The sequence below is a fragment of the Hyperolius riggenbachi genome, chromosome 7, assembly GCF_040937935.1.
Source record: "Hyperolius riggenbachi isolate aHypRig1 chromosome 7, aHypRig1.pri, whole genome shotgun sequence".
NCBI lineage: Eukaryota > Metazoa > Chordata > Amphibia > Anura > Hyperoliidae > Hyperolius > Hyperolius riggenbachi.
In genome coordinates this window covers 316,484,065-316,503,446 of record NC_090652.1, presented here as the reverse complement: position 1 = coordinate 316,503,446, position 19,382 = coordinate 316,484,065, and the positions used below count along the sequence as shown (strand labels likewise).

The window sequence follows — 19,382 nt, the reverse complement described above, 5'->3', positions numbered from 1 at the left end:
TTAAAGAGGACCAGAGACGAAAACACATAATAGATTTATACATACCTGGGGCTTCCTCCAGCCCCATCAGCATGGATCGCTCCCACGCCGCTGTCCTCCACCACCTTTATTGCCGGTACCGGGTCTCGTCACTTCCACCGGACGCGGCCAGCTGTAGGGGTAGGGACTCCCTCCGTCTCACGGCGCCTGCTTTACACATGTGCCTGCGCAGTACGAAGGGAGCTCACTGTGCTTGCGTCGACTGGCCGCAGTGACGGGACCCGGTACCAGCGATAGAGGCGGCGGAGGACAGCGGCGTGGGAGCGATCCATGCTGATGGGGCTGGAGGAAGCCCCAGGTATACATAAATTTATTATGTATTTCGTCTCTGGTTCTCTTTAACACACAATTGATTGATGTCACCAGATGGGATCCTTGGGTGACATTGCAGGAGCGAGGCTGTACAGACGTGGAGCTGTGCAGCTGATGACGCATTCTGTTGCTATGTTGGATGGTGAAGAGCCAAACGAACATAAGCCATGGCGGGGGACCGGAGGATCATTCAGAGAGAACAGAGGCGCCAAAAGGATAAAAGGGGTTTTAAAGGAGCTTAAAAGCCAAAACTTGGTAATTAGAGGAGGCAGTGATGGACTTACCCCCTCCAAGCAGACACAACACGACTGTACATTCAGTCTATCTATTAACGAACTCCAGATAAAACAAAGCAACGCGTTTCACGGGTCAGCGCCCGCTTCCTCAGGCAATAGAAAAAGGAGTTACAGCATCTAGCAAAACAAACGACACTCAGCGCCTCTGCAGAGGCTTTTAAGCTCCTTTAAAACCCCTTTTATCCTTTTGGCGCCTCTGTTCTCTCCTATATAATATTGTATCCTCCCTGGGTGGAGGGTTGCGACCCTTTTCTACTATCTACAGAGAGCGACTTCTTATTCCTGAGTGGGGTCAGGATAATCTCCCCACCTGCCTTTACAGTGGTTGCCTATTGGTGACCCATGTTTGTGAGTATAACAACTATTACTCTTTGTCATTACCCCCTTTGTCAATACATACTACACTATTGGGGCTCTTGGTGTTCCTCTGTTTATCTCGTTTGGAGGATCATTCAGAGACAGCATGGGCACAGGGAGCCTACAGGAGGCTGTACACGCCACTCACCCACCGCACTACGCTGACAAACCCCCTGAGCTGGCAGCAGGGTGGGGCAGGTGAACCTCATGTGCAAACACTAACTTTTCACGTTTCACTAACTGACTCAAGAACACAATCCTGTATAGTTTAAAGGTTGGCAAAGCTAAGAAGAGCAAAATTGGAGCAAACTGAGGCTGCATGAGGTACGAAGATCACTTTTTTCCCACCAATACTTTAAATTCGGTCTAATGAAAAACTACAAATAATTTTTGAATTCATTTTCCACTAGTGCTCTGGAGATACGTAGCAAATTATGGTGATGAGAACGTAATGTTTTAGGGGCTTGGTGGTCGACCATGTGTGATCGGATGCTGCTTCTGTTTATGGAGAGATTTCATAAAGAATTCGCAAATTTCACCTGCTGGTCCCTAGAAACCAGCGTGAGGCAGTAAATGACAACGTTTGCTGACAGTATAGTATGATATGGGAATTGTACAGGGTTAGGGTTATACTATATTGTAGCCACAAGCAATGCATGCAGCAGAAGCTAATCTCTAATTCAGATACAGATATTTAAGGTGGCCATACATTTAGTGATGATGGCGGACTCGACCTAGAGACAAATCTCTCTCTGATCAAACCTGATTAGAGAGAGATCTGTCGGCTGCCCATAAACCGAAGGCCGATTACTGATCGATTTCATGCTGAAATCGATCAGGAACCGGCCTTGTGTCACCACATCTGCCACTTTGCCGACCCCACGCAGTCCCCCTTAATGTTTAGTGCCCCTCCCTGGTGCCCAGTGCACTCTATACATTATCTGTCCGTGGCTGCCGCTTGCTTCGAGCTCCCTTCCCTGTCCATACACGCGCGCTCCACGTGATTGCCTAGTAAGGGGCGCGTGTGCGATGACAGATGTCACACATGCACCCACGTTACTAGGCAACCACGTGACGCGCGTGTATGGATAGCGGAGGGAGCCTGGAGCGAGCGGAAGCTGCGGACAGGTAAATATATATAGAGTGCACCCGGCACATTAAACATTAGGGTAGTCAGCATCAGGGGTTTTGTTGCGTTAGTTGCTCACCCGATATCGCTCGCTGTTACCACTGCGCATCCGTTCGAGCAAGTCAGCCCTACATCTTGCAGCATATCCGAACGATATTGGTCGTATTGTTGTTGGGGCATTTTCATCTGATTCCGATTATAATAATGGAATCGGATGGTCGATCAACGGCTAAGTTGCCTGATGTATGGCCAGCTTTACATTCATTAACTATGTCTTTTTTTGGAAAATTCCATAAAATAATGTCAACCTTTGGCAATTAGACAGTTATCTTCTGATAGCCAAACAGGGGGCAAGGTGTGGATTTATGTCAAGGCCTGCTTATCAAATTTACCAACTCTTTGCTTATCGATTGTCTAATACTTCGGTAACTAAAATTGTGGACTTCCACAAATCTGATTCATCCTTGGGAACAATTCCCAAACACCTGAGGGGTCGTAATTTATCTGTACATACACCAGTGTAGAGGAATTCTAATCATATTGTCTGGTGGTGAAAGTGAATATTGCCCAGGTGTAAAAACAGATCAGTCCATCCCCATTTAAATAAAGCCATAATATTTACTTGTTTAACTCATGTCTAACGATACTTGAATTTAAAATAACAACTCACCATTTTTCGGGATTCGTTTCAGCAGGACTTTGTTTCCTTTGGAATCTCTTGCCTTTTCCCCCTCTATAATAACGGTGTATTTTACACCGGCAATATCAATATTCAGGCTGCTTGTCTTATCAGTTCTGGCATTTTCCAGGTCCAGATTTGTCATCTTGTCGAACGGAATGAAGTTGGTGCCTTGGTAGTATCCCCACTCCACTACATTACTGCAGAGCTCAGCCTCGTGCTCTCTGGTCTTCTTATCTCTCACGCTCTTTGCCATGTCCTGGATTTTATTACTGACTTCTAGGACATCTCTGGTGAGACCTCTTACTCTGATGGTGGAAGTAGATGCATGAATTGTAACTCCATGTTTCTTCTGGAGCTGAGCCAACTTTTGGTGGTCGTTGTCATCAAAGTATTGGATCCATTCATCGGCGATCGTGTTCTCATGCTGCTCCTTTTCTATGAGTTCTCGGAGCCACACCGAAGCCTCCTTCACATCCTCCCGCTTCTCTGCACACAGGTGGACAATTGCCGGCTCAATGTTTTCTTTCAGTTCAAATACTTTGGGGACTACTTTCTCTTCTTTGTCTTCTGCCTTACTGCTGCTAAATGGGCCAGTGAAGAAGGCTGCACCAGAGAGTGAAAACAGCAATAAAGAATACCATAAATCAATCTTTTGTACCACACATGAGCCCTGGGCCCACTATCCATGTTTGGTCATAACAATCATTGTTGGTTTAGTAGGTAACGTAAATTACCAAATTAATATGTTGACACCAATGTCCGAGTCTTTAAGGTGGCCCTGAAGTAAAACAAAAAAAAAAGTGCCCTAGGCTTTCCCCCTCCTCCTCAGCAGGGTTACTGCAGTGGTGGGAAAACCCAAAGTCTGCTTGTTGGACGCTGTGTGCAGGTGCGCTAGCGGCTTTCCACTTGGGCTCTGAAGAAAAATAGCCAAGTCTGATCGGATCCAATCTACCACGCAGGTATGAACCATCTGCACCTGCACAATAGAGCAGAGCCGATCACGCTCGGCTATTTCAAAGCCTGAGAGGAAAACCGCTCGTGCGCCTGTGCAGACAGGCCACCGTTATTGTTATTACTTGTTTGGGGGTGCCAGTACTGGATCCAGCTGTCCGAGGAGGACGGGGAAAGCCTCATTAGGATCCAGAGGCTTCCTCCTTCCTGTTTTTTTTAAATTTATTTTAAATACAGATTCTTTTTAAAGGATACGTCCAAGCAACACAAAAAAAAGATGCACTTACCTGGGGCTTCCTCCAGCCCCTGGCAGCCGTCCTGTGCCCTTGCCGCAGCTCCTGTGGCTCCCGGCGTCATCCGCTGGCGCAGCCAACCTCGCCAGGTCAGGTTCCGGGTCGGCATCTTCTATGCTCCATGGCGCAGGTCACGTACTGCGCAGTACCATCCTAATGACATCAGGGAGACCACGTGACCTGCGCCGTGGAGCGCAGAAGAAGCCGACTCACAACCCAACCTGGCGAGGTTGGCTTCGTCAGTGGAGGAGACCGGGAGCCACCGGAGCTGCAGCGAGGGCACAGGACGGCTGCCAGGGGCTGGAGGAAGCCCCAGGTAAGTGCATCTTTTTTTTGTGTTGCTTGGACGTATCCTTTAAGCCATGTACAGAAGGTAGACATTTATTGCCTGAGACAATCATTTGTGATTGGCCAACCTTGTCCTGTGTGTACAGGCTTTCCAAAATATTCAGCAGAGAGCTCAGCAAGCATAGAGTATCTGCATGTCGATTGGCTGAAGGCTGTCACCTGGCGTTATCAAGAAAGTTAATTTCTGGCAACAGTAATCTATATTAACCACTTCACCTCCAAGGGTTTTTCCCCTTACAAAAACAGCAATTTTCACCTGTCAGCGCTCCTTCCATTCATTCGCCTATAACTTTATTACTACTTATCACAACAAAATAATCTATACTTTATTTTCTTCGTTACCAATTAGGCTTTCTTTTGGGGGTACTTTTTGCTAAATGGCGGTAGATCAGTGGTTTCCATTGGATAAAAGTAGGTGGCTATTAATCAACATGTAGTGGGGGTATGCATCAGGTGGGGGTAGGTTAGTGTTAGGCATTAGGAAGTTGCAGATCACTGTTACACCTTGGGTGGGAGAACTTTACTATTAGTTATCAGGAGATGGTAGGGCACTAGGAGGGAATATGTCACTGTTTGGCTTTGGGTCGGGCTAGGTTATTATTTCATGTGAAGTGGTGGTAGGTATAGAGGGGGTTAATGTGGGGCATTAAAAGGGGAAGATATAATTAGGTAGGTGGGTCAGTTCACAGAGAGAAGTTCTGAAAACACTGGCAGAAGCTCTGTTATATGTTAAGGATGTTCTTGCTATAAGCTTCAGCCATTGACTAAGAGAACTGGCAGTGGAAACGAAAGCACTCATGGAACCAGCAGCAACTTATACATCATAACAGCACCGCCGGCATGAAAAAATGCATTGTTCTACAATTAAAAGCCATCACGTGAAAAGGTACACAAAGAATCAGCACTGGTGAACACGACACTCACTTGTTATCTTGGAAAACCAGGACTTGGGTGCAGCGCTGGCACTGGCAGGTGTCTCCTTCTTCTTCATACTGGCATGGAAGTCATTCAGCATCTGAGGTTGGAATAGAACCACCTTCACAAGCTGTAGAGTTGTGGCTGATTTAGACTTAAAACATTCCTCCACAGCATCTAGGATGGCATCCGCCACCAGGGCGGAGCCCACGTTCCCGGCACCTGGGACAGAAATCACAGAGGATGACATAGAGGTCACAGTGTAGACTCCTCTGAGGCTTCCAACGTGCAGCTTTCATCACATGCTGCATGCTGGAGAACCATAAGCCATCCAGCAAGCCAGCCCAGGAGAGGAGTTTTTTTTTTATAGAGTCCACTATTAGGTTTGCCCTCACTTGAGTAACATCAGACCATTGTGAGGACTGCTGAAAGGTCAAAGGACCAGAGTTCCTGCAGCGACCTGTGCCTGGGGCAGTACAGACAGTCAGCCAATGAGAGCCATGCATTCCAGGGAGGGAGGATTGGTTGTTGTGGGGGCAATATGGACAGTCAGCCAATGAGAGCCATGCATTCCAGGGAGAGAGGATTGGTTGGTGTGGGGCAATACAGACAGTCAGCCAATGAGAGCCATGCATTCCAGGGAGGGAGGATTAGTTGTTGTGGGGCAATACGGTCAGTCAGCCAATGAGAGCCATGCATTCCAGGGAGAGAGGATTGGTTGGTGTGGGGCAATACAGACAGTCAGCCAATGAGAGCCATGCATGCCAGGGAGAGAGGACTGGTTGGTGTGGGGGAATATGGACAGTTAGCCAATGAGAGCCATGCATGCCAGGGAGAGAGGACTGGTTGTTGTGGGGGAATACGGACAGTCAGACAATGAGAGCCATGCATGCCAGGGAGAGAGGATTGGTTGGTGTGGGGCAATACGGACAGTCACCCAATGAGAGCCATGCATGCCAGGGAGAGAGGATTGGTTGGTGTGGGGGAATACGGACAGTCAGCCAATGAGAGCCATGCATTCCAGGGAGAGAGGACTGGTTGGTGTGGGGGCAATACAGACAGTCAGCCAATGAGAGCCATGCATTCCAGGGAGAGAGGACTGGTTGGTGTGGGGGAATATGGACAGTCAGCCAATGAGAGCCATGCATTCCAGGGAGAGAGGACTGGTTGGTGTGGGGGAATATGGACAGTCAGCCAATGAGAGCCATGCATTCCAGGGAGAGAGGACTGGTTGTTGTGGGGGAATATGGACAGTCAGCCAATGAGAGCCATGCATTCCAGGGAGAGAGGACTGGTTGGTGTGGGGGAATACGGACAGTCAGCCAATGAGAGCCATGCATTCCAGGGAGAGAGGACTGGTTGGTGTGGGGGAATACGGACAGTCAGACAATGAGAGCCATGCATTCCAGGGAGAGAGGACTGGTTGGTGTGGGGGAATACGGACAGTCAGCCAATGAGAGCCATGCATTCCAGGGAGAGAGGACTGGTTGTTGTGGGGGAATATGGACAGTCAGCCAATGAGAGCCATGCATTCCAGGGAGAGAGGACTGGTTGGTGTGGGGGAATACGGACAGTCAGCCAATGAGAGCCATGCATTCCAGGGAGAGAGGACTGGTTGGTGTGGGGGAATACGGACAGTCAGACAATGAGAGCCATGCATTCCAGGGAGAGAGGATTGGTTGCTCTGGGGCAATACGGACAGTCAGCATCTCAGACACATTGATACAGAAGGACATTCGGGTGTTCCTCACCTGTCCCCATGGCTGGGAAGGCCACTGATGTCACCTGCAGTTTCTCGCACTCGTGCAGCGCATTTATGACACATTTTTTAATTAAATCTGGCTTTGCTTGTCCAGCTATATGTATTATATGCTTGCAGGGAAGGTTTCCTCCTGTTGTGATGGCGTATCCATTGTTGGGTTGGGTTCCTGTGGAAAGAAACGGTATTTACAGTCAGGGCTGCCGATAGGGCATCACAGGGGGGAGAAGTGTATGGGGCCCGAGGGATTCTGGGGCCCAAGGGCATCACAGGGGGGAGAAGTGTATGGGGCCCGAGGGATTCTGGGGCCCAAGGGCATCACAGGGGGGAGAAGTGTATGGGGCCCGAGGGATTCTGGGGCCCGGCCAGGGGGGCCCGGCCATGAAGCAAACTGAAGCACATGAAGGCACTTATCAGACACTTGACCAGAGCTGCAAGTTCAGAGGTGGATGCTTGCTGGCATAATATAGATTCTGAATGACGTTCATTCAATAGTAAGCTAGAACCAGGAAAGCACACAGGCATTGCTGTCTCTCACAGACCTCCTGATCCCCCCCCCCCCCTCCCTCCATTGTGAGGGCATCTTTAGTCACTTTAGTCACCTCCCCTCCCCACATGCTGTGCTGTTGTCAAAAGGTAAGCTCTCCTCTTGTAACTTCCTTTCTTTCACTTTTGTACATGTGATTCCACTAGTGTACATGTGTGATCTGCTCCTCCTTGTTGCGTTTATAATTGTGAACCAAGATAATGGAGTTCAGAGAAGAAAGGGAATTCAGCAGGACAAGGAGACCTAACAGTGAGTGAGGGATGCTGGCTGTGTGTGATGTATGTAGCTGCATGGAGTAGGTGTGTTTGCATTTTGTGTGCTCTATACTGTGTGTACAGATGGCTGTGCTGGTTTTGGATCTGTGGTCTCATGCACACTTATAATGCACATGTAAATACATTGCCCCTCTGGCGTTTTGAGACTCTCCCTTGTCCTTTGTACTCTGGAAAATGAACAGCCCAGGAACACAAGAGATGAGTATGTCATCTGTAAAAATTCACCCTGTCATGTGGTAATGCAGAGGATAGAAATGTGTGTTAATATGAAAGCTCCATATGTCCATGCACATCACAGAGCATGTGAAGTATAGCAAAGATGACTGGGGACTTACAGTAATAATAATAATCTAAACATTTGTATAGTGCTTTTCTTCTGTTGATCTCAAAGCGCTCAAGACCTGCAGCCACTGGGACGCGCTCAAGAGGCCACTCTGCAGTGTTAGGGAGTCTTGCCTAAGGACTCCTTACTAAACGGGTATGGTCAGGATTCGAACCCTGGTCGCCCATGTCAAAGGCAATGCCCTTAACCAGTACACTATCCAGCCACTGCTGTAGAATCCTCACCAGTAGAATCAGTACCCCCAATTACCCATTCTTACCGAGTCTGGCACATTCACTTTCAATATTAGGCCCAGCTCCTTCCAGGATAGCCTTGGAAACCCCTACAAGAATATAATTTGTTAGGTTAAAATTCTCAGAAAGATTTAAAGGACAATGTTATCATAATCAGCAATGTCTCTCCTCTGAGGTCAATAGAGACAAATCCATAGGTGTAATCAGATATTACATCAAGACGTGCTTGTACCATATATTCACGGAGTACAGAGGAACAGTGGGGGACATTTATCAAGAGGGTCTGAGACAAAATATTAGTAGGATTTTGAAATCCATGCAGAACTGTCTCAGGCATCTTAAGAAATCTCTAAATAGTGCAGATTCCTTCTTAGACTGTTAGGAATGGGAGGAGTTAGGAAGGTCTCCCAGGCAGTGCAGTGTGTGAGGGAAATTACTGTTGCTGAGGTAACCAACACATCTGCTATCAGCAGGCTACTAGTGAGGGGGGAGGAGACCTTCACAAATCATGTCCAGCCTGCACTGCTGCACTATCTGGAGAACTGCTATTGAGCAGAAGTTTAGGGATAGATTTGCACTTTTCTTAACTGTAGTGCAGATCTAGAAATCCACACTAAACTGCCACTATTACCTAGGATTTAAAGAGAGGCTGAAGCGAGAATAAATCTCGCTTCAGACCTCATAGATAGCAGGGGCATGTGTGCCCCTGCTAAAATGCCGCTATCCCGCGGCTTAACGGGGGTACCTTCACCCCCAAATCCCCTCGGTGCAGCGGGGGAGCGCTTCCTGGTTGGGGCAGGGCTAACTGCCGCAGCCCTGCCCCACGCGCATCTGTCAGCGCGTATCTCCGCCTCTCCCCCACCCCTCTCAGTCTTCCTTCACTGAGAGGGGCGGGGGAGAGGCGGCGATGCGCGGCTGATAGACGCGACTGGAGGCAGGGCTGCAGCCGTTAGCCCTGCCTCCAGGAGCGACCAATCTACGACTAAGTCTTGCGGGGGGGGGATTTGGGGGTGAAGGGACCCCCGTTTAGCGGCGCGATAGCGGCGGTTTAGCAGGGGCACACATGCCCCTGCTAACTATGAGCTCTGAAGCGAGATTTATTCTCGCTTCAGAGTCTCTTTAAGAAGGTTCTTATCATGCAGAACTGTTCCCCTGCTGATTAGAACAGTTTTAGAAGAAAAAACTGTGGGTAATGCTTTGATAAATCTGGCCCTCTGTAAGCTAAGCACACGCTATGGCTGGAGACACGCCACTAAGACAGGATAATATAAGTAGTAATAAGAATGATAACATTTGTATAGCCAGGACTTGTGGAAACAAATGCAACATATGGACACCGGGAGCAAGAGCTACTGTAATACAGCCCAGGCTCTCCAACCTCTACCTATACTGGCTCGCTTTTTGACCTGTTAAATCAGTTTACACTTTGAAATGAGTTACCCTAACTGCAAATAAAGTAAAAAATATTTTATACTTTTGCTGTTAACCATCTTCTTTAAGATAGAAGGGCTAGTAGAGATAAAAAACACAGGGACACCGGGAGCCCAATATCGTGTATTATCGTTGTGTAAACGGTCTATCGCAGAATAAATATATACTCACAATTCTGGGTTGCTATTTAGGCAACCACCATCAGAGCATGTGGAGAAGTACCGTCTCCACTCGGCCTTGTTAGTCGCCGCTCCCGGAAAAAGATACTACTATAATGGACTTACAGTAAGTATAACCCCACTTAGTGGGGTACTAATTAGTAACAAACACTGTGGGAGGCGCCCTTATATCTAATATCTAATATCTATTACTTTCAAATAGGCAAAGTGTGCCTTACCTGTTATGGAGGCTCGTACACACGGATCAGGTAAAAATGAATTTATTTCAAGCACAAATGGACTGGACAACGCGTTTCACGAGCGCAAGTCGCTTCTTCAGGTCAAATAAAATGCTTCAAAAAGAAATAAGAACAAGGTGGCGCTTAGGCTAAAACATCTCATTTCATATAGAAATTGATTAAGATAATCATTAAAATATTAATCCAACACTTGCATGCATGTACACATATATATCGGCATTGTGCACCTGTAGCTATACACGTGTATATACCTATCCATACACATATACATATATAAATAGAAACATACTCATATGTACACCTCATTCTTTACATCTAAAATCATATCATAACATATCATATCATGTCATATATATAATAACATCCATAAGCCCTAATTAGTGTACACCTCGTATATGCACATTAGGTATATAAAACTTTTCAGAACAGTTTCCATATCCATCTATACCCCAATAGTGTCTCAAAGAGCAGACCCAGGTTAGTTTGCCCAGGTGTTGTTAAAAAATATCTATATGTGTATATAGAGGGAGCTGTACTCAGCCTGGTGTGGGGGTAGGTCCAACAGATCCATATAGATAGGGGGATATATAACATAAAGGGTCCGGTTAGTAGAGGCTGGTGGCCAAAGTGCTCAGAGTCTAATGTTAGAGCCAATAGCCAAGCGGATACTACTATGTGCTCATGTATCCGTTTTCCTAAGTGGCCATGCGGACAGTCTAAGTCTGGAGCGTGGTATTAGGGTAACAGGAGCGGCTGCATGGCTTACCTGTTAGCCAGGGACGTGTAGCGTGGGCGCCATATGCGGAGTCCGCTGTGGTCCTCTTTTAAAATTGTAAGTGACGCTGACAGCACGCCCGTGTGTGCGGAAGTGTGAGAATAGCGCGACGTCACTTCCGCTGGGCGTGTGTCAGCTGGTGAGGGGAGTGTTAGAGCGGCGGCCATCTTGTGTGTGGCCGTCCTATGCCCAAGAGGGAACAGAGTATAAGCGGCGGCCATCTTGTGTGTGGCTATCTCCCTTCTATGATAATGGGAGTGCCTGAGTGGCGGCCATCTTGCGTGTGGTTGCTAACTCCCAGCGGCCATATTAGTAGAGTCAGCCCCCTGACTGCAGTATCACTTATAGGAAACAGGACTGTCATGTAATTCAGGGCTACCTATGAGACCCTGCGTGGGAGGTTATTCTGAGGCAGACACACGCTATGTGTGCCTCAGATACATTTCTTTGTAAAGTAATTATAAGTAATTAAACTCATTCAGTTCTCTATATAGAGATGGTTTCTAAAGAGAAGGGGATAAAATATTAGTGACATCTACTACTTGTTCGATTCTCCATATTAAGATTTGCTACAGAGGGGGGAATAAAACAAACATTAGTGAAGTGGGAAGGGCTCTATTTGAGCATTAACAGGGAAGGAAGGGGATAAACTGGGGGAGGGAGGGGGGGGTGGGGTGGAAATTCTCGTCTGATGGGAATGGGGGAAGATTCTGTAGACATGGCAATCCTCCCAATTGCTACGGTATAGGTAGTAATCTGTACTAGATTTTACCAATCTATAAACCCTATTCTGGCATATATTAGAACCGTTGCTATACCGTTTGGGGTGACTATATAAAATACCTGCATTGTACAAGTTAGGTGCAAAAATGGAAGTTCAGTCGTGGGAAGGTGGGGAGGAGGTTGGGGGGGGGGGGGGGGAGAGATGGGAAGGAAGGGGGGGGGGAAAGAGGGGGGGGGAAGGGATACAATGGAGGGGTGGGAAGAAGGTTGGGGGGGGGGGGGGAGAGAGATGGGAAAGAAGGGGGGGGGGAAGAAAGGGGGGGGGAAGGGAAACAATGGAGGGGTGGGAAGAAGGATGGGGGGGGGGAGGATAAGGGAAAGATCTATATTGTATCGAGATTGTTCCCACAGCCTCATATGTGAGGCCTAATTCAGGTTACTCTATATCATTCCATAGGCTCAATGTTTATGTCACTCCCTGTCGGTTGGATAACCCATTTAGAGGTTATGTTCCAGGCAGATATTTAGTCCTTCTGGGTGTAAAGTTCTCAGTTTGAACACCCAAAACATCTCCCTTGCTCTTAGCGTGCAATACAATATAGATCTTTCCCTTATCCTCCTTTTCCCCCCCTTCTTTTTCCATCGAACAAGTAGTAGATGTCACTAATATTTTATCCCCTTCTCTTTAGAAACCATCTCTATATAGAGAACTGAATGAGTTTAATTACTTATAATTACTTTACAAAGAAATGTATCTGAGGCACACATAGCGTGTGTCTGCCTCAGAATAACCTCCCACGCAGGGTCTCATAGGTAGCCCTGAATTACATGACAGTCCTGTTTCCTATAAGTGATACTGCAGTCAGGGGGCTGACTCTACTAATATGGCCGCTGGGAGTTAGCAACCACACGCAAGATGGCCGCCACTCAGGCACTCCCATTATCATAGAAGGGAGATAGCCACACACAAGATGGCCGCCGCTTATACACTGTTCCCTCTTGGGCATAGGACGGCCACACACAAGATGGCCGCCGCTCTAACACTCCCCTCACCAGCTGACACACGCCCAGCGGAAGTGACGTCGCGCTATTCTCACACTTCCGCACACACGGGCGTGCTGTCAGCGTCACTTACAATTTTAAAAGAGGACCACAGCGGACTCCGCATATGGCGCCCACGCTACACGTCCCTGGCTAACAGGTAAGCCATGCAGCCGCTCCTGTTACCCTAATACCACGCTCCAGACTTAGACTGTCCGCATGGCCACTTAGGAAAACGGATACATGAGCACATAGTAGTATCCGCTTGGCTATTGGCTCTAACATTAGACTCTGAGTACTTTGGCCACCAGCCTCTACTAACCGGACCCTTTATGTTATATATCCCCCTATCTATATGGATCTGTTGGACCTACCCCCACACCAGGCTGAGTACAGCTCCCTCTATATACACATATAGATATTTTTTAACAACACCTGGGCAAACTAACCTGGGTCTGCTCTTTGAGACACTATTGGGGTATAGATGGATATGGAAACTGTTCTGAAAAGTTTTATATACCTAATGTGCATATACGAGGTGTACACTAATTAGGGCTTATGGATGTTATTATATATATGACATGATATGATATGATATGATATGTTATGATTTTAGATGTAAAGAATGAGGTGTACATATGAGTATGTTTCTATTTATATATGTATATGTGTATGGATAGGTATATACACGTGTATAGCTACAGGTGCACAATGCCGATATATATGTGTACATGCATGCAAGTGTTGGATTAATATTTTAATGATTATCTTAATCAATTTCTATATGAAATGAGATGTTTTAGCCTAAGCGCCACCTTGTTCTTATTTCTTTTTGAAGCATTTTATTTGACCTGAAGAAGCGACTTGCGGTCGCGAAACGCGTTGTCCAGTCCATTTGTGCTTGAAATAAATTCATTTTTACCTGATCCGTGTGTACGAGCCTCCATAACAGGTAAGGCACACTTTGCCTATTTGAAAGTAATAGATATTAGATATTAGATATAAGGGCGCCTCCCACAGTGTTTGTTACTCTTTAAGATAGAACCTATCTACCATTACATCATTTAGGAGATAATCTATATATATAAAAGTGTGTGTGTGTGTGTGTGGGGTGTGTGTGTGTGTGTGTGTGTGTGTGGGGTGTGTGTGTGTGTGTGGGGTGTGTGTGTGTGTGTGTGTGTGTGTGTGTGTGTGTGTGTGTGTGTGTGTGTGTGTGGTGTGTGTGTGTGTGTGTGTGTGTGTGTGGGGTGTGTGTGTGTGTGTGTGTGTGGGGTGTGTGTGTGTGGGTGTGTGTGTGTGTGTGTGTGTGTGTGTGTGTGGGGGGGGGGGGTGTGTGTGTGTGTGTGTGTGTGTGTGTGGTGTGGTGTGTGTGTGTGTGTGGGGTGTGTGTGTGTGTGTGTGTGTGGTGTGGTGTGGTGTGTGTGTGTGTGTGGGGTGTGTGTGTGTGTGTGTGTGTGGTGTGGTGTGGTGTGTGTGTGTGTGTGGGGTGTGTGTGTGTGTGTGTGTGTGGTGTGGTGTGTGTGTGTGTGTGTGTGTGTGTGGGGTGTGTGTGTGTGTGTGTGTCGCAATCACGCGAAAACGGCTTGACCGATTTGAACGAAACTTGGTATGCAGATCCCTTACTACCTGGGATGATATGTTCTGGGGGTCTCGCATCCCCCCTGCACACCTGGGCGGAGCTACAAACAGCCAATCAGATTTCACCCATTCAAGTCAATGGAAATAATGTAAAAGGCTGCCATTCTCACAGTAATCAAGCCAGAGTCCCCACACATGGCACAGTTGGTCACTTGGTGACCGAGGTTACAAATCCAGGAAAAGTGGGCGGAGCATAAAACAGCCAATCAAATTTCAGCCGTTCATTTTAAATGGAAAAATGTAAACTGCAGCCATTCTTAGACTGTTAATCGCAGGGTTCTCAAACTTGCCACACTTAGTCACTGGGTGAATGCGATTAAGATTCAAGAAAGTGGGTGGAGCCTACAACAGCCAATCAAAATTTATCTATTGATTTTCAAGGGGAATATTAAAACTGCTGTCATTCTTACACTGTTAGTGGGAGAGGCTTCAAACCTGGTACAGTTGGTCATTGGGTAACTGGGGTCCAAATTCATTAAAGGGGCGGGGCCACAAACAGCCTATCAGATTTCCTTGCTGGATAAACTGCTTCCATTCACACATTTTTGATGCCAGGCACCTGACAGCTCACAAACTTGGTCATTGAGTGACTGTGTGTCAAGGTTACAAAAAGTGGGCAGAGCCAATAATAAAGTTTACTAGGAAAATATAAACTGCAGCCATTCTTACACTGTTTCTGGCAGGGTTCTCAAACTTTGCACAGTTGGTCACTGGGTGAATGGGATGAATATTCAAGAGAGTGGGTGGAGCCTACAACAGCCAATTAAAATGCACCTGTTTATTTTCAAAGGGAATATTTACATTGCCTCCATTCTTACACTCATGGCCGGATTTCCGCACAGGCCATCTAGTTCTATGCCTAGGGCGGAAATCTACCGATAGGAGAGCTGGGGCGGGTGTCACACACTAGCAGCACAGATCAGCTGTTTTTCGGCAATCTGCTGTCCGCAGCCACGCTGTGCCCCTGCCCCAGTATCTCCTGCCAGCGTACATGGCACAGAAAGGGCGCCCCTCCCCTCTCCACTCTGATACTGAGGGGGAGGGCTGAGGAGAGGGAGTTTCAAACCAAACGAGGAGGAAGAAGAGAAGGGTAACTAATGTCGGCGTGTGTACTTCTGAGGATCGAGGGAGAGAAAGCAAGTGTCTGTGCATAACAAGTGTGTCTCCCTACTGCTGCCAGTACTACAGTGACTCATTCCTCGGTGAGCTCTCTCTCTCACCCTTCCTTCAAGCCTGGAACTTCGGTGAAGCTGCTCCGTGCTTGCGTCTGGTCTGGAAGAGACCAGCAATCACTGCAGCCTTATCTGTCATTAGATTACAGGCTAGAGCTGCCTTGCTTTCTGGGTGAGGAAGAGAGCAGACACAGGTCCCTGCAATGATGGAAGCCCGTGAGAGATGCTCTCAGCAGAAATGTCCTCACATCTTTCTCATGCTAGCTTGATAATTCTCTGCAGTTCTCTCTAGCTGTCCTCCAAGAATGATGTCTTCTGTATCACCATAACACTATACCTTTCCTTTTCTCTCCCATCTCTCCATTCCATCCTTCTCTGGCTGTGTTTCCCCTTACCTCCTCCTCCCCCTTCCAGTCTCTAAACTTTATACACCTCTCACCCTGTCTTTCCTTCCTGTATATTATACTGTATGTCCCTCTCCAAACACATTCCACCAATGTGTCACCCTAGGGCCCGGTTCAGAGGGTTGTCCTGCAGCGTTTCGCTCAAATGCTTTTCTGCTAGCGAGCAGAAAAGCAATTGACGGCTTTCGACTGCGTTTCCCAGCATGCAATGATTTTAACACCTTGTACCTTGCAGGATCGCCTAAGTGCCAGGCAGATGACAACAACGGTACCACTTGTATTACCGCTGTCCATTCATTTTAATAGACAGTACTTAAAGAGAATCTGAAGCAAGAATAAATCTCGCTGATTCTCTTATATATAGCAGGGGCATGTTTGCCCCCTGCTAAAACGCTGTTATACCGCCGCTGAACGGGGGTCCCTTACCCCCCAAATCCACTTTGTGCAGCGCGGGGATCACTTCCTGGTGAGGCAGGGCTAACGGCTATAGCCCTGCCTCTCAGTGCGTCTGTCAGCGCTGATCGCCGCCTCTCCCGGCCCCTCTCAGTCTTCCTTCACTGAGAGGGGCGGGGGAGAGGCGGAGATCCGCCGGCTGATAGATGCGCATGGAGGCAGAGCTACAGCCGAAAGCTCTGCCTCCATGAGCAGCAAAATCTACGACCAAGTTGGTCGTGGATTTTGCAGGGGGGGATTTGGGGGGTAAGGGACCCCCGTTCAGCGGCGTTTTAGCAGGAGCAAACATGCCCTGGCTATATATAAGAGAATCAGCGAGATTTATACTCGCTTCAGATTCTCTTTAAAGTGTACCTGAGCTGTGGATAAAAGCAGATTTGATACTCATCCACGGCTTCCTCCAGCCCCACAAAAACGTCTACTGTCCCACGCCTTCTTCCTGCGGACGGCCGTTCAGCAACGATCAGCCCTGGTAATTGCGTCAGTCGGATCCAGTCTGTGTCTTCTACGAATGCGCAGACCTCCCACCCATGCACAATAGACCCAGACTGACGCGACTGAGATAGTTACTGGGGCTGATTGCGGCTGAACGGCAGACCGTGGAAGGACGGCGAGGGACACAGACGTGTTTATGGGGCTAGAGGAAGCCGCGGGTAAGTATCAAATCTGCTTTTATCCACAGGTCTAGTTTCCTTTAAGCGACCAGCAGGTCACCTGTGTGAACTAGTCCTAAGTATAAGTATTTATATAGTGCTGTTACAGAATGCATACTGTAGTCATGTGACGTCACTGATTATCTTCAGAGGAGCTCACAATCTAATCCCTACCATAGTCATAGTCTAATGTCCTACCATATTATCATTATGTATTTATGTAGCACTGACATCTTCTGCAGCACATTACAGAGTACATAGTCATGTCACTGACTGTCCTCAGAGGAGCTCACACTCTAATCCTGCCATAGTCATTGTCTAATGTCCTACCATATTATTATTATGTATTTATGTAGCACTGACATCTTCTGCAGAACATTACAGAGTACATAGTCATGTCACTGACTGTCCTCAGAGGAGCTCACACTCTAATCCCTACCATAGTCATAGTCTAATGTCCTACCATATTATTATTATGTATTTATATAGCACTGACATCTTCTGCAGCACATTACAGAGTACGGTACATAATCATGTCACTGACTGTCCTCAGAGGAGCTCACACTCTAATCCTACCATAGTCATAGTCTAATGTCCTATCATATTATTATTATTATGATGTATTTATATAGCACTGACATCTTCTGCAGCACATTACAGAGTACGGTACATAATCATGTCACTGACTGTCCTCAGAGGAGCTCACACTCTAATCCTACCATAGTCATAGTCTAATGTCCTATCATATTATTATTATTATTATTATGTATTTATATAGCACTGACATCTCCTGCAGCACATTACAGAGTACATAGTCATGTCACTGACTGTCCTCAGAGGAGCTCATAATCCAATCCTACCATAGTCATAGTCTAATGTCATACCATATCATTATTATGTATTTATATAGCACTGACATCTTCTGCAGCACTTTACAGCGTACATAGTCATGTCACTGACTGTCCTCAGAGGAGCTCATAATCCAATCCTACCATAGTCATAGTCTAATGTCATACCATATCATTATTATGTATTTATATAGCACTGACATCTCCTGCAGCACATTACAGAGTACATAGTCATGTCACTGACTGTCCTCAGAGGAGCTCACAATCTAATCCTACCATAGTCATAGTCTAATGCCCTACCATATTATTATTATGTATTTATATAGCACTGACATCTTCTGCAGCACATTACAGAGTACATAGTCATGTCACTGACTGTCCTCAGAGGAGCTCACACTCTAATCCTACCATAGTCATAGTCTAATGTCATACCATATTATTATTATTATGTATTTATATAGCACTGACATCTTCTGCAGAACATTACAGAGTACATAGTCATGTCACTGACTGTCCCCAGAGGAGCTCACACTCTAATCCTACCATAGTCATAGTCTAATGTCCTACCATATTATTATTATGTATTTATATAGCACTGACATCTTCTGCAGCACATTACAGAGTACATAGTCATGTCACTGGCTGTCCTCAGGGGAGCTCACACTCTAATCCTACCATAGTCATAGTCTAATGTCATACCATATTATTATTATGTATTTATATAGCACTGACATCTCCTGCAGCACTTTACAGAGTACATAGTCATGTCACTGACTGTCCTCAGAGGAGCTCACACTCTAATCCTACCATAGTCATAGTCTAATGTCCTACCATATTATTATTATGTATTTATATAGCACTGACATCACCTGCAGCACATTACAGAGTACATAGTCATGTCACTGACTGTCCCCAGAGGAGCTCACACTCTAATCCTACCATAGTCATAGTCTAATGTCCTACCATATTATTATTATGTATTTATATAGCACTGACATCTTCTGCAGCACATTACAGAGTACATAGTCATGTCACTGGCTGTCCTCAGGGGAGCTCACACTCTAATCCTACCATAGTCATAGTCTAATGTCATACCATATTATTATTATGTATTTATATAGCACTGACATCTCCTGCAGCACTTTACAGAGTACATAGTCATGTCACTGACTGTCCTCAGAGGAGCTCACACTCTAATCCTACCATAGTCATAGTCTAATGTCCTACCATATTATTATTATGTATTTATATAGCACTGACATCACCTGCAGCACATTACAGAGTACATAGTCATGTCACTGACTGTCCTCAGAGGAGCTCACAATCTAATCCTACCATAGTCATAGT

The 19,382-nt window shown here is 46.6% G+C and overlaps 1 protein-coding gene across 1 annotated transcript in view; it reads right to left on the bottom strand.

Annotated features, from left to right (window-relative positions):
- LOC137525234 (protein mono-ADP-ribosyltransferase PARP14-like) overlaps nucleotides 1-19,382 on the bottom strand; it is a 69,032-nt gene that overhangs the window by 8,659 nt on the left and 40,991 nt on the right. The window contains exons 11-14 of the mRNA XM_068246236.1: nucleotides 8,506-8,568; nucleotides 7,074-7,250; nucleotides 5,332-5,544; nucleotides 2,804-3,418 (exon numbers count right to left, since the gene is read on the bottom strand). Coding sequence (XP_068102337.1) covers nucleotides 2,804-3,418; nucleotides 5,332-5,544; nucleotides 7,074-7,250; nucleotides 8,506-8,568 — 1,068 coding nt within the window. The remainder of the gene's footprint in view (nucleotides 1-2,803; nucleotides 3,419-5,331; nucleotides 5,545-7,073; nucleotides 7,251-8,505; nucleotides 8,569-19,382) is intronic.